This window comes from Pongo pygmaeus, chromosome 15 (genome assembly GCF_028885625.2).
Source record: "Pongo pygmaeus isolate AG05252 chromosome 15, NHGRI_mPonPyg2-v2.0_pri, whole genome shotgun sequence".
Taxonomy (NCBI): domain Eukaryota; kingdom Metazoa; phylum Chordata; class Mammalia; order Primates; family Hominidae; genus Pongo; species Pongo pygmaeus.
This window is the reverse complement of record NC_072388.2, coordinates 59,624,434-59,640,251: the sequence shown is the minus strand read 5'-3', so window position 1 is coordinate 59,640,251 and position 15,818 is coordinate 59,624,434. Positions and strand designations below refer to the sequence as shown.

Below are 15,818 nucleotides of genomic sequence, written 5' to 3'. Positions count from 1 at the left end.
CCCTGGGATGCAAGGTTGGTTTAACAAATGCAAATCAATGTTATACAACTCATTAATAGAATGAAAAATAAAAACCACATGATCATCTCAATATATATGCAGTGAAAGCATTTGACAAAGTTCAAAATCTTTTCATAACAACTGTCAACAAAATAAGTTTAGAATAAAACGTCCTGAACAAAATTGAGGTCATTTATGAAAGGCCTATGCCTAACATTATAATCAACAGAGGAAAAGTTTTCAGTTTTTGCCTGACCCCAAGACAAGGATGTCCACTTTCACCAATTACATTCAACATAGAATTGGAAGTATTATAAAGAGCAATTAGACAAGAAAAATAAAATACATCCAAATAGGAAATCAAGAAGTAAAATTATGCCTCTCTGCATATGACATGATCCTATATGTACAAAATCATAAAGATTAGACCAAAAGTTAGAACTAGAAAATGAATTCAACAAAGTAGCAAGATAGAAAACAGACATGCAAAAATCAGCTATATTTCTTTATACTAATAGTGATCTATCTGAAAAAAAAATCAAAACATTACATTAGCCTTTTTGTAATCAAACAAAACAGACATGCAAAAATCAGCTATATTTCTTTATACTAATAGTGATCTATCTGAAAAAAAATCAAAACATTACGTTAGCCTTTAATGTAATGTAATCAAAACATTACATTAGCCTTTTTCAAAGGCTAATGAAAAGATTAATCAAAAAGATTAAGACACTTAAGAAGAAATTTAACAAAGGAGGTCAAAGCTGTACACACTGAAAACTATGAAACACTAAAGACAACATAAATAAATGGCAACAAATCCCATGTCCGTAAGAATAGAGGAATATTGTTAAAATGTCCATACTACCAAAAGCAGTATACAGATTCAACAAAATCCCTATCAAAATTCTCATGGCATTTTCAATAGAAATAGAAAAAAATTATAAAGTTCCCATGAAACCACAAAATACCCACAAAAAACAAAACAGCCTTGAAAAGGAAGAACAAAGTTGGAGACACCAAATTTGCTGATATCAGACAATATTACAAAGCTATAGCATAGTATTGACACAAAAACAAACATATACACATTGGAACAGAATAGGGAGCCCAGAAATAAACCCAAACATCTGCAGTCAACTAATTTTTGATAAGGGCATGAAAACATACAATGGAAAAAGGCTAATGTTTTTAGTCAATGGCACTGAGAGAACTATACACATACAAGTGAATGAAACTGGCCCTTATCATACACCATGTCAAAAAACATCAATTCAAAATGGACTAAAGACTTAAAAATAAAACCTGAAACCATAAAATTCTTAAGAGAAAACATAGTGAGAAAGATCCTTGATGTTAACTTTGACAATGGTTTTCTGGATAAGACACCAAATACACAACAAAACCGAAAATAAACAAATAGGCTACATCAAACTAAAAAGCTCTAGACAACAAAGGAAATAAACAAAATGAAAAACCAACCTACACATTGGGAAAATATATTTGCAAACTATACATCCAATAAAGGGTTAATACCCAAATTATATAAAGAACTTGAATAGCTCAAAGGCAAGCAAAACCAAATAACTCAATTTAAAAATGGGCAAAGGACCTGAATAGTCATTTCCCCAAAGATAACATATGAATGGCCAAAAGGTGTATGAAAAGCTGCTCAACATCACTAATCATCAAGAAAATACAAATCAAAACCAGAGTCTCTTAATAGCAGAATTGATTAAGCAGAAGAGTGAACTTGAATATAAGCTATTTGAAAATACAGTCAAAGAAAACAAAACAAAACAAAGAATAAAAAACAATGAAGTATGCCTAAAAGATCTAGAAAATAGCCTCAAAAGCGCAAATCTAAGAGTTATGGGGCTTAAATAGGGGACAGACAGAGATGAGGGTAGAAAGTTTATTCAAAAGAAGAATAACAGAACATTTCCCAAATCTAGAGAAATATATCAATATTCAAGTATTCAAGTACAAGGTTACAGAACACCAAGCAGATTAAACTCAAAAAAGAATACCTCAAAGCATTTAACACTCAAACTCCCAAAGGTCAAGGATAAAGAATTCTAAAAGCAGAAAGATAAAATATACAAATAACATAGAATGGAGGTCCAATATATCTGGCAGCGAACTCTTCAGTGGAAACGTCATAGGCCAGAAGAGACTGGCATGAAGGAAAAAGCTTTTGCCCTAGAATAGTATATCTGGTGAAAATGTTCTGCAAACATGAAGGAGAAACAAATAAAGACTTTCCCAGACAAACAAAAGCTGAGGGTTTTTATCAACACCAGACCTGTCTTACAAGAAATGCTAAAGGCGGTTCTTCAATTAGAAAGAAAAGAACATTAATGAGCAATATGAAATCACCTGAAGGTACAAAACTCGCTGGTAATGGTAAGTACACAGAAAAACACAGAATATTCCAACACTGTAATCATGGTAGATAAACTACTCTTAAGTAGGAAAACTAAAAGATAAATCAGTTAAACATAATAACTACAACTTTTCAAGACACAGACAGTACAATAAGATATAAAGAAACAACAAAAAGTTAAAAAGCAAGGGGACAAAGTTAAAGTGTAGAGTTTTTACTAGTTTTGATTTTGCTTATTTGTTTGTTTATGCTATCAACCTTAAGTTGTCATCAGCTTAAAATAATGGGTTATAAGACAGTGTTTGCAAGCCTCAACAAAGTACTAGCAAGCTGAATTCAACAACATATTAAAAAGATCATTCACTCATCATGACCACATGTGATTTATCCCAGGAATACAAGGATGGTTCAACATATGCAAATCAATCAATATGATACATCATATCAACAGAATGAGGACCAAACCATATGATCACTTCAACTGATGCTGAATAAGCATTTAATAAAATTCAACATCCTTTCATGGTAAAAACCCTCAAAAACCTGGGTATAAAAGGAATTTACCTCAACATAATGAAAGCCATATATAACAGACCTGCAGCTAGTATACTGAATGGGGGAAAACTGAAAGTCTTTCTTCTAAGATCTGGAACACAGCAAGAATGCCCACTATCACCACTGTTATTCAACACAGAACTGGAAGTCCTAGCTAGAGCAATCAGACAGGAGAAAGAAATAAAGGACATCCAAAGCAAAAAGGAGTAAGTCAAATTATTTTTGTTTACAGATGATATGATCTTATACTTGGAAAAACCTAAAAACTCCACAAAAAAACTATTAGAACTGATATACAAATTGAGTAAAGTTGCAGAATACAAAATCAGCACACAAAAATCAGCAGCATTTCTATATGCCAAGAGTGAACAATCTAAAAAAGAAATCAAGAAAGTAATCCCATTTACAATAGCTAGAATAAAATATCTAGGAATTAACCAAAGAAGTGAAAGATCTCTACTACGAAAACTATAAAATATTGATGCAAAAAATTGAAGCGGACACACACACACAAAAGATATTCCATGTTCATGGATTGGAAGAATCAATAATGTTAAAATGGCCATAGTACCCAAAGCAATCTACAGATTAAATGCAATCTCTATCAAAATACCAATGACATTCTTCACAGAAATTAAAAAAAAATCCTAAAATTTATATGGAATCACAAAAGACCCAGAACAGCCAAAGCTATCTTTAAAGAAACTTTAAAGATATAAAACTTCAGGAATTGTATTACCGGGCTTCAAATACTACAGAGCTATAGTAACTAAAATAGCATGGTACTGGCATAAAAATGGACACAGAGACCAATGGAACAAAATAGAGAATCTCAAAACAAATCCATGCATCTACAGTGAACTCATTTTTGACAAAAGTGCCAAGAACATACATTTGGGAAAAGAAAGTCTCTTCAAAATATGGTACTGGGAAAACTGGATATCCATATGCATAAGAATGAAACTAGACCCCTAACTCTCACCACATACAAAAATCAAATCAGGATTAAACACTTAAATCTAAGGCCTCAAACTATTTAACCTACTAAAATTAAACATTGGGGAAACTCTCCAGGACACTGAAGTGGGCAAAGATTTTTTGAGGAACACCCCCACAAGCACAGGCAACGAAAGCAAAAATAGGTAAGTAGGATCACATCGAGTTAAAAAGCTTCTGCACAGCGAAGAAATTGATGAACAAAGAGACAACCTATAGAATGGGAGAAAATATTTTCAAACTACCCATCTGACAAGGCATTATTAACCAGAATATGTAAGGAACTCAAACAACTCAACAGGAAAAAATGTAATAATCCAACTTAGAAATGGTCAAAAGATTTGAATAGACATTTCTCAAAGGAAGATATACAAATGGCAAACAGTCATATGTAAAAATGCTCAACATCACCGGTAATCATCAGAGAAATGCAAATCAAAACGACAATGAGATAGACTCTCATCCCAGCTTAAATGGCTTTTATCCAAAGACAAGCAGTAACGAGTACTGGAGAGGATGTGGAAAAAAGAAAATCTTGTACACTGTTGGTGGAAATGTAAATTAGTACAACCAGTATGGAGAAGTTTTGAGGTTTGTCAAAAAACAAAAATAGAGCTACTATATGATCCAGCAATCCCACTGCTGGGTATATACCCAAAAGAAAGGGAATCAGTATTTCAAAATGACATCTGCACTCCCATGTTTGTTGCAGCACTGTTCACAATAGCCAAGATTTGGAAGCAATCTACATATCCCTCAACAGATGACTGAATAAAGAAAATGTGGTACATATACACAGTGGAGTATTATTCAGCCATAAAAAAGGTATGAGATCCTGTCATTTGCAACAACATACATGGAACTGGAGGTCATTATGTTAAGTGAAATAAGCCAGGCACAGAAAGACAAACTTAGCATGTTCCCACTTATTTGTGGAAGCTAAAAATTAAAACAATTGAACTGACAGAGAGTAGAAGGAAGGTCACCAGATGTTATGAAGGGTAGTGAGGAGGTGGGAGAGGATGTAGGGATGGTTAATGGGTAGAAAAAAAAATAGAAAGAATCAATAGGAACTAGTTTTTGGTTTTGTTTTGTTTGTTTTTGTTTTTGAGACAGAGTCTCGCTCTGTCATCCAGGCTAGAGTGCAGTGGCACAATCTTGGCTCGCTGCAACCTCTGCCTCCCAGGTTCAAGTGATTCTCCTGCCTCAGCCTCCCAAGTAGCTGGGATTAAAGGTGCATACCACCATACCCAGCTATTATTTTGTATTTTTAGTAGAGTCGGGGTTTCATCATGTTGGCCAGGCTTGCCTCAAACTCCTGACCTCAAGTGATCTGCCCACCTCAGCCTCCCAAAGAGCTGGGATTACAGGCATGAGCCACTGTGCCTGGCCAAGAACTAGTATTTGATAGAACAACAGGGTGACTATAGTCAATCATAATTTAATTGTACATTTGAAAATAACTAAAAGAATATAATTGGATTCTTTGTAACACAAAGAATAAATGTTGAGATAATGGATATACCATCTACCTTAATGTGATTATTACACATTACATGCCTGTATCAAAATATCTCCAGTAGCCCACTGTATATATACCTACTATGTACCCACAAAAATTAATACTTAAAAAACATCTTCTCTATCTTAAATATATCATTTTTCTTTTTTAATTATATCTTAATAAAGCTAGAAAACACTATGAGCCAATATCCTTTATGAACACTAACGCAAGAATCCCTGACAAAACACCAGCAAACTGAATTCAGTATATTAAAAGATGGGCCGGGCGCAGTGGTTCACACTTGTAATTCCAGCACTTTTGGGGGGCCAAAGTGGACAGATCACTTGAGGCCAGGAGTTCAAGACCAGCGTGGCCAACATGGTGAAACCCTGTCTCTACAAAAACTACAATAATTAGCCAGGCATGGTGGTGCATGCCTGCAGCCTCAGCTACGCGGGAGGCTGAGGCATGAGAATCACTTGAACCCAGGAGGCAGAGGTTGCAGTGAGCCAAGACTGCACCACTGCACTCCGGCCTGGGTGACAAAGTGAGACTCTGTCTCAAGAAAAAAATAATAATAATTCAACATTCTAGGAACAGAAGAAAGCTACCTGAACATACTAAAATCTGTATATGAAAAATTTTGACAAAATTATTGGAAAATGCAAAACCTAGTAACAGAGGAGTACTATTTTAAACACGTTAACTTCACGGACATTAAAAGTAAAGATTTTGAGTTAAATTTATTTTAAAGATACACAATTCTGGCTCTTTGTAAGAGAAAAGAAATAAATGTCTACATCATGTATAACTTTTTACATTATAAAACACAATATTGTCTATCTCCTCAAACTTCAATTTTAGCATTTAAGACAATTGTTTAATAAATCTGTTATCTCAAAGGGGATTTTAGGTTGTTTTACATCCTGTTGGCTTCATGCTTGTAGGCTGTAGGACTTTAAGAGAATAAAGAACTAAATAAAATTTAGCCTTAAGATATTAAATATCATTTAAATGTAACTTTACCTTGGAGCCTTGATGTTCACATGTAAAATATTATGCAACATGTTCCAGATTTTGGTTTTGTTTTTGAAGATGCATGTAGGTTTTATTATTTGTTTCATCTTTCTTGTTTTTGTTCTTGGGGTCTCTGACTTTTTCTATTGCTTTTTAATTGCTTGGCCTCGATTTACCCACTTTTTTTTCATAGTATATTCTTTCCACTATTTTCTTTTGTTAAGCAACAACAGTTTCTGGATCAGCCTTTCATTCAATAGTTCACATTTTAAAATGAGACCAAGAAATGATTTGCTCCATCGAGCAACATCTGTGCCTGCACTTTTCAAGTATACAAATACCCACTTGCTCCCATGAGAGAGACTATAACCATCTCTCCATCCCTCACAAAAGCCAGGATCCCAGGTTCATTTCCAGAATGGATATATATATAATATGACTGTTGAACCACAGGACCAGCCTTACATTATACCTTTCAACAAAATATATTTCATGGCTCATGGCTCATAAATGTAGTTTCACTGTAGACAGTGCACAATGAGTAAATCTACCCTTTTTCATGGCAAGGAGCCCAACTCATATTTTTATTGGCTTACTACTAACTAAATGAAGCCCCAATTTCTTTAAAAAAGAAAAAAGAAAAAAACACTCATGACTGAAAATAAACAGCCATTTCAATATGGCTGCCAAGGACAGACTTAAAAAAGAACTAATGTATTCCAGGCTCAATCTCAAGAGACCTAACAAGTCCATAGAAAAATTAATGTACTAAATAAAACAACTTAGTATTAAGTACTGTTCATTTTTCACAAAACAGTAAAGTTCTATAAACTGAAAATCTAAGAATGTTAACATGTCAGTTAAGAACAGCAATAAGTCCCACATATCAGCTCCTCAATGTAAAGTTCTTTAGGACACATACCCAAGTCTTCCTAGCATCTCAAGCTCAGGAACATGTGGTCCATATGTCTCTATCTGCAGTGGCTGGTATTCATACAGAGCTTCTTCAAGCTTGTGAATAGGTGCCAGTGAAATATGTTGACCCTGTTAGAAAAATGAAGGAAGTTAATACCTCTTAGTATTATTTTCATATTGCTACTTACTTATAATCATTTTAAAGATGAATTAAATTCCTCACATTAGAAGTATTAGCCATTAGTTGTGCTGTTCTATGGGTACAATGCATTGCATAACCAAAACCCACATAATAGAATTAATACTCATTTACACATGATTTAAAAGAGGAAAACCAAATCCATCATTAAATTCAGATTTAGCGTTAAGCAGTACAGTTGTTCAATGTCAATGGTAGAAGTCATCAAATACAAGAGACTTCAAAAAGTTTATGAAAAATACATATTATTTTAAAACTATGCATGGATTTTAAAAACATTTGCACCAAAACAAACTTGTACTAACTTGTTATAACATGTCTGAACAGCACCTAGTTGGAAGCACAAAGAAGTATAAGACCATTTGAAAAAAGCTCCTATCAGAGCAATGTGAATTCTACTAAACTGAAACAAGAACAAACATCTGTGGTGAAGACTGGATGGAAGAATGGCAAAATCATTACAAAAAGTTTATGGGGACAATGCCCCAAAGAAATCAGCAGTTTACAAATGGATAACTCATTTTGAGAAGGAACAAGAAAATGTTGAAGATGAAGCCCTCAGTGGTAGACCATCTGCATCAATTTGTGAGGGAAAAAAAAAAACTTGTTCATGCCCTAATTGAAAAGGACTGATGATTAACAGCAGAAACAATAGGCAACACCACAGACATCTCAACTGGTTCAGCTTACACAATTCTGACTGAAAAATTAAAGTTGGGCAAACCACTCAGTGGGTGCCAAAACTGTTGCACCCAGATCAGCTGCAGACAAGAGCAGGGCATTCAGTGGAAATTTTAAACAAGTGTGATCAAGATCCTGAAGCCTTTCTTCAAAGAACAGGAAAGGAAACATGCCTTTACCAGTACTGAAGACAAAAACAATCAAAGCAATGGCTACTAAGAGGTGGAAGTAGTTCAGTCAAAGCAAAAGTGGACTGGTTACAAGTAAAGGTCATAGCAACAATTCAAAAAACTCGCAATTCAAAATACTCATGGCATTTTGCTTATTGACTTTCTTGAGGGCCAAAATACAATACCATCTGCTTATTATTATGAGAAAGTTAGCTAAAGCTTTAGCAGAAAAATACCTAGGAAAGCTTCACCAGAGCCCTTTCCCCACCACAGCAATGTTCCTGCTCATTTCCTCTCATCAAACAAGGGCAATTTTGCAAGAGTTTCCATGGGAAATCATTAGGTGTCCACCTTACAGTCCCGACTTGGCTCCTTCTTACTTCTTTTTGTTTCCTAACCTCAAAAAATTTGTAAAAGGAACCCATTTTTCTTCAGTAATAATAATAAAAAAAGATTTCGCTGACATAGTTAAATTCCTAGGACCCTCAGTTATTTAGGGATGAACTAAATGCCTGGTATCATTGCTTACAAAAGTGTCTTGTTCCTGATGGAGCTTATGTTGAGAAATAAAGTTTATATTTTTATATTTATCTTTTAATTCCATTTTCCACAAACTTTTTAAAGTTCCCTTGTATACAAGCATAGTCTATCCTCACATTTTTCTATTTTTACTAAACAACTTTGACATTTTTGGTAATCAGTGTTTTTTTTTTTTTTTTTGAAAGCTCAAATTAGGGAAGAAAGCTAATAAAATTATTCCCTGCAAAGTTGTGGCACATGAATGTCTATTCTCTGAAGTCTTTACATGATATCAAACTAACTTACCAAATGTGTATTTATTTCACATCACACACACATATACAAATAAAATAAGAAAATTTTATGCTGAAAACTAAATTGGATGAAAACATCCACTCTATTTTTCTGAGAAGAAAGAACTACTGCATAACTAAAATACAAAGACCCTACAGACCATATTTGAGCAAAATAAAGTGCCACTCAGCTATATACCATTACATTGAGATTTACATATCTATCATCCACGTGGGCATAGAATTCTAATTTATAAAAATACCTACATTTTATATAGTCTGTTTTCTGATTTTAACCCTAGTTCTCTTATTTTTCTTGGTACAGTTCTATCAATTTCTCTATTTCATAACTTTTTATAAACCATTCTTGCAGTTATTAATTCCTCCAATTTCTAGTTTATAAATTTTTTTGTTGTTACATCCCTTAGTTTCCCTTTTCCTCTAAATTACTAAGTTGGATGCACAGTACACATTATCTATTTTATTTTTTTTAAAAAGGTAAAAGTCATGACTTAAAAGTGATAAAATACAATTGTAGCAGTGAGAAACAACCATCGAAGATGCTTGCATCTGGATTAAAGTTTCTCTCTTCAACAAGTTCAATAGCATGTAGCATCATCCTAGCTGTTTTACAGGCATGTTGTAATAGGCATCTCTGACACTTTAATGTCAAAAGTACTTCACCAAAAACAAGCGAAGGATTTGAACAGAGATTTCACCACATAAGATATACATATTGCCAATAGGTATATGAAAAGATGCTCAATATCACTAGTCATTAGGGCAATGCAAATCAAACCACAGTGAGATACCACTTCACATCCATGGCTATTATTAAAAAGAAAAATAGAAAATGCCAAGTGTTTGTGAAGATGTAGAGAAACTAAAACTCTTGTGCATTGCTGGTGGGAATGTAAAATGGTACAGTTGCTGTGGAAAACGGTATGGCACGTCCTCAAAAAATTAAAAACAGAATTACCACATGATCCAGCAAATGGATTCTGGGTATATACACAAAAGTGAAAGCAGGGTCTCAAAGAAATATTTGTACACCAATGCATATTTACAGCAGCATTATTTTCAGTAGCAAAAAGGTGGAAGCAACACAGTGTCCATCAAGGAATAAATGAATAAATAATATGTGGTGTGTATATACACATAAATACAATAGAGTATTATTCAGTCTTTGAAAGGAAGGAAATTTTGACATATGACAACATGGATGAACCTGAAGATATTATGATAAATGAAATAAGCCAGGCACAAAAGGACAAAAAGTATATGACTCCACTAATAGAAGTTTCCAAAGTAGTCAAATTCATGGAGACAGAAAGTAGATCAGTGGTTACCACAGACTAGGAACACGGGAAAGAGCAGTTAGTGTTTCATGGGTACAGGTTGAGTTGAGGAAGATGAGAAATTTTTGGAAATGAACGGTGATGATAGATGCAGAACAATTTGGATGTACTTAATGTCACAGAAATGTACAGTTAAAAGGGATTAAAACATGAACTTTTATGTTACATGTATTTTACCACAATTTTTTAAAATGAGTTTTGGATATTCTAATTTCCTCATTTGCTTTACTAGAATTAAAATACACAGGAAAAAGAGAAAAAAAGTGTAATGTCAGAAATTTCATTCATATTATTTTAACCCCTAACCTCCATGTTCCACAGTCTTTCTAAATAAACATGACACTGTTAAGCTAAATCTTATACTATCACAGAATAATCCAATTTCAGACCAATGATTCAGAGAGCATTGCATAGGTTAAGAAGACAATGCCTGAGTGGAATATTTTGAGACTTGTTCTGACATCCCTATTTCAAAGTGTCTTCTTCATAAATTCTCAGACACTAAATGCTCCTGCCATTTGATAAAAAATGTTCAGTATTGGTGTCACATGTTTTAGCTATGGGGGTAAAAGGGAGGAGAGAGGAGTAAAAGAGAGGAGGGTAAGTGAGGGAAAGGAAAAATACTGCAACAATTAAAGAAGTACACTTACAGTCTCACCAACACTCCGTTTGCATTTCAGAAATTAGACAGCAAGGTCCAGAAAGGCTCACACAGAATGGGTATTTTCAAGAGCTGGATTACCTTCCAAGGAAGATAATACTTAAGGAAGACAAGCTTTCTTAAGTAACTGCACTGGAAAACAACATACTAAAACTAATCATTACCTAAATATTAGCAATAATACCCAAATTACTAAAGTTATGATGTCTTATAATTCAAAGTCTTCTCTGAAGTTTGTGGGGACATCATTTACAATAGCCAAAAAGGTCACTGAATAAGAATAGTTAACATTATTTATTCTGTGCTAGGCACTATGCTAAAGGGTTTTGTATGCATATCTCAGCATCCACAATAATTTTATGAAATGTTACTATTTAATAAAGTATGATTAAGTACTATTAATCATACTTTATGAACGAGTAAATGGGGGTTAGATATTGTGACTGAGCAAGATCATACTGTAGTTAATGGCAGTTTGATGATTAAAAGCCAAGTCTGTCAGATTCTAAAGCCTGTGCTTTTTTCCCCTAACACCTTCATTTTGTGGATATGGAAGCTATTATCCTCAAAATGTAAATTTTTCTAAGGTCACATAGAGTTAGATCTCTCAATTACTGCCCAGTGTGGGTTCCACACACTGCCTTTTAATATCCTATTTTTAAATAATATAATCATGGTTGTTCAATTTAAAAGTTTTAATGGCAGTAAGTAAATCCTAGGTGGTTTAAACCAATTTTTTATATAAATTCTAATAGCTCAGGTACATAAAACACCATAGGCTCAAAAAGGACTATTTTTTTAAAACTATAACATTTAGAGAGAAATAAACATTACTCAGTGGTAGTTCTGTTTGCCATAAGAACGATAAGGTAAAGGTCATCAATGACACACAAACTGCCCTTCTAACATTCCATCTATCTTTCCCTCGGAAAAAACTCATGAGATAGATGCCATGGTTCTCAAACCTAAAGCTGGAGCAGAACTTAGAGAACAATGACTTACGCTCATTGATATGTTTTTTAAATTTTTTAAATCACCAACAGAGCAGATAATGGCTTAACAGGTCACATGAGAAAGTATTAAGGGTTTTAAGTGATTGGGAGGAAAAAAGGTGTTTAAAAGTTTTTTAGATGAAAAATGGTTATTGGTGATATTTCCACCCAAACGGTAAGGGTGATAGATATTATTCAAAATTATCAGAAAAAGGAAGATTCAAATTAAAGAACTCAAAGTGCATGATATACTAATTATAAGTTATATTTGAATTAAATTTGGTTGGGTGCCAAATGGTATGGTATAGACTTAAGTGCTATACAGTATCGAGAGGAAGAATCAATAAAAGATGGAAGAATGAAAAAGACAGAACAGAAAAAAAGATAGAATATCAAGAGGGAGAAAAAGATAGAACAGTAAGAAAAAGATAGAATATCGAGAGGAAGAATACTGAGAGGAAGAACCAATAAAAGATGGAAGAATGAAACAGTGCAACTTGCACGAGACCTCAGAGGACAAACTATACAAAAGCAAGGCAATGGGGAGGACAGCAATATTACCAGAGCAGTATGTTGTGTCCTGAGACAATAAGTAAACCTGAGCAGAGACAGGTATATGGGGAAAGAAGGGTGGGCAGAGAATGAATCAGTATAGATAGCTTAAACTACAGCTAGAAAAGACTCCAAGGCTAATTTGAACTCAAATGGGTAAGAAATCAGAACTGTCAAAACAATGTTAGAATGTTTTATCTCCAGCATATTACTAAATAAATAATGTTTAATATGACAAGAGAGCGTGAATACACTGCTGGTAAGAGAGCAAATTATGGAATTGCTTTCTTGATGAAAAGCAATTTAGTAGACCTTTAAAATCTTCACACGTTTTGACCTAGTAATACCATCTGTAATAATTTCTAAGAAAGCAATCAGAAATATAATCAAATTCTTATTCATGTCTGTTCATTACAGTTTATATTGTCAAAAACTAAAAGGAAACTAAATGTTCAATCAATAAGTAAACATCAGTTTAAGTAAACATCAGTTCAATTATAACATAAAACAGTGTGTAGCCATTTAAAATCATGTTTAAAAAGAAATTAGTAAAATGTTAAGTACACGATCATTATGATCTAAACTATTTTTCAAATCTGCCTAAGAGCTGGGCACAGTGGCTTATGCCTGTAGTCTTAACATTTTGAAAGATCAAGGTGGGATGATAGTTTGAGCCCAGGAGCTTGAGACCAGCCTGGGCAACATAGTGAGCCATCTCTACAAAAAAAAAAAAAAAAAAATTAGCCAGGTATGGTGGTGTTCACCTGTAGTCCCAGCTCCTTGGGAGGCTGAAGCAGGAGGATCACTTGAGCCCAGGAGATCAAGGCTGCAGTGAGCTGTGATTGTGCCACTGTACTCCAGCCTGGGTGTCAGAGCAAGATCTTGTCTCAAATAAAACATAATAAAATAAAGTAAATCTGCAAATGCAAAAGAAAAACTATCCCTAGGTGATGAAATTATTTATCTTTGTTGCACTATTTTCTGAATTGTCCAAAATGGGTATAAAAATGGGTATATTTTATATTTATGGCTATAAAAAAACTACTATTGAACAATACCACAGAGAAAAAATCAGAAAAAAACATACTGCAAGACAAGTGGCCTGGTTTCTTCAGTAGGTCAATGTCACGAGAAACAACAATAAAGATGACTAAGTATAAAGTGGGATGGGAGCTATTCAAGGTTAAGACAGAATTAAGATGTTTAATAAACATAGTGAGAGTCACTGGCTCAGTACTAATTTGGAAGGGAAAAAACAGCCATGAAATATTTTGGCAACAATTGGGAAAATCTGAATATAGACTGGGTATTAAGCTATATTAGAGAATTTCTGTTAATTGTTCGGTGTAATTATGGCATTATGGTTATGTATGAGAATGTCCTATGCAGGAACAGGTCAGTGAGAGATGCCAGATGAAGAATTTAAAAGTAAAACTTCATGGAAATTGTAATTTACTTTAGAACGGTTCAGGGGAAAAAATGTGCATATATATATGTGTGTGTGTCCGTGTGTGTATGTGTGTGTGATGTAATACCAAAATATTACAGATTATTGAATCTAGGTATTAGGCACATGAGTATTCATTGTCTTATTTTCCCACTTTGCTATTTTTGAAATTTTTCATTATAAAATGTTTAAAATAGATCATGGAATCTTTGTTAGTTTTGAAAAAAAAAAAAGGCTATGTATTTATAGCAAAGAAAAATATAATAGCACCAAAAAAAGAAGAGCCTAGAATCAAGTAGGTCAAGTCTGTAGCTATTTTAGTGATTAAGGTTAAAGTAATATGGTATAGATCTGAGTAATAATGGAGAGGAAGAGAAAAAAATAATAATTATAATTAAAACTGCAAGAATTGGTAGCAATCTGGTATAGCTGAGGTGGGAAGCAAAATGTGAAAACCAGAGAGAGCTGATTAAGAGGCAGGAAAACTAGGAAAGGGAAAGGTGGAAGAGTGATGTAGGGTGGATGCATTTCCCTTCCAAATTTCATGTTGAAATGTAATCCTCATGTTGAAGGTGAGGCCTAGTGGGAGGTGTTTGGGTCATGGGACTGGAGCCCTCATGAATGGCTTTGTGTCCTTCCTTAGCAATAAGCAAATTCTCTAACAGTTCACGTGAGAGCTGGTTTTTAAGAGGTACTTCCTTCTCTCTTGCTCCCTCTCTTGCCACGTGTGCCTGCTCCCCCTGTGCCATCCACCATGAGTAAAAGCTTCCTCATACAGCCTGCAGAACCACGAGCCAAATAAACATCTTTCCTTAGTGAATTATCCAGTCTCAGGTATTCCTTTATAGCAATGCAAAACGTACTAATAAAAAGAGAAAATTTTAAAAAGATAAAATGCAGACCAGAAGAAAATACTTGCAAGCCACATATTTTATAATTCGATCAAATTCAGAATACTACCTATAAAGAATTCTTAGAGACCGGGCGCAGTGGCTCAAGTCCGTAATCCCAGCACTTTGGGAGGCTGAGGCGGGTGGATCACCTGAGGTCAGGAGTTCAAGACCAGCCTGGCCGACATGGTGAAACCCCGTCTCTACTAAAAATAAAAAAAAGTAGCTGGGCATGGTGGCTGGCGCCTGTAATCCCAGCTACGCGGGAGGCTGAAGCAGGAGAATTGCTTGAACCCAGGAGGCAGAGATTACAGTGAGCCGAGATCGCGCCATTGCACTCCATCCTGGGCAACAAGAGTGAAACTCTGTGTCAAAAAAAAAAAAAAAAAAATCCTAGAATTGACAAATAAAAAGACAAAATGACCCAATTAAAAGTGGCAAAAGATTTTAAAAGACCAGATAGCTAATAACAACATGAAAAGATGCTCAACATCAATAATATTCAGAAAAATGCATACTCACTTGAATGACAATAACCAAAATGACAGACAATAAAAAGTGTTAGTGCAGAGGTGAAGAAACTGGAACCCATGGACACTGCAGATGAGAGTATACAATGATGCAGCCACTTTGAAAATTAGTTCAGTAGTTTTTCTTAAAGTGACAAGTAAATTTACTTTATG

The 15,818-nt window shown here is 34.3% G+C and overlaps 1 protein-coding gene across 3 annotated transcripts in view; it reads right to left on the bottom strand.

Annotated features, from left to right (window-relative positions):
* Window positions 1-15,818, bottom strand: part of MNAT1 (MNAT1 component of CDK activating kinase) — a 236,227-nt gene that overhangs the window by 84,853 nt on the left and 135,556 nt on the right. For all 3 annotated transcript variants that reach the window (XM_054449240.2, XM_063651662.1, XM_054449241.2), the window contains exon 7: window positions 7,381-7,502. In XM_054449240.2, the coding sequence (XP_054305215.1) occupies window positions 7,381-7,502 (122 nt within the window). The remainder of the gene's footprint in view (window positions 1-7,380; window positions 7,503-15,818) is intronic.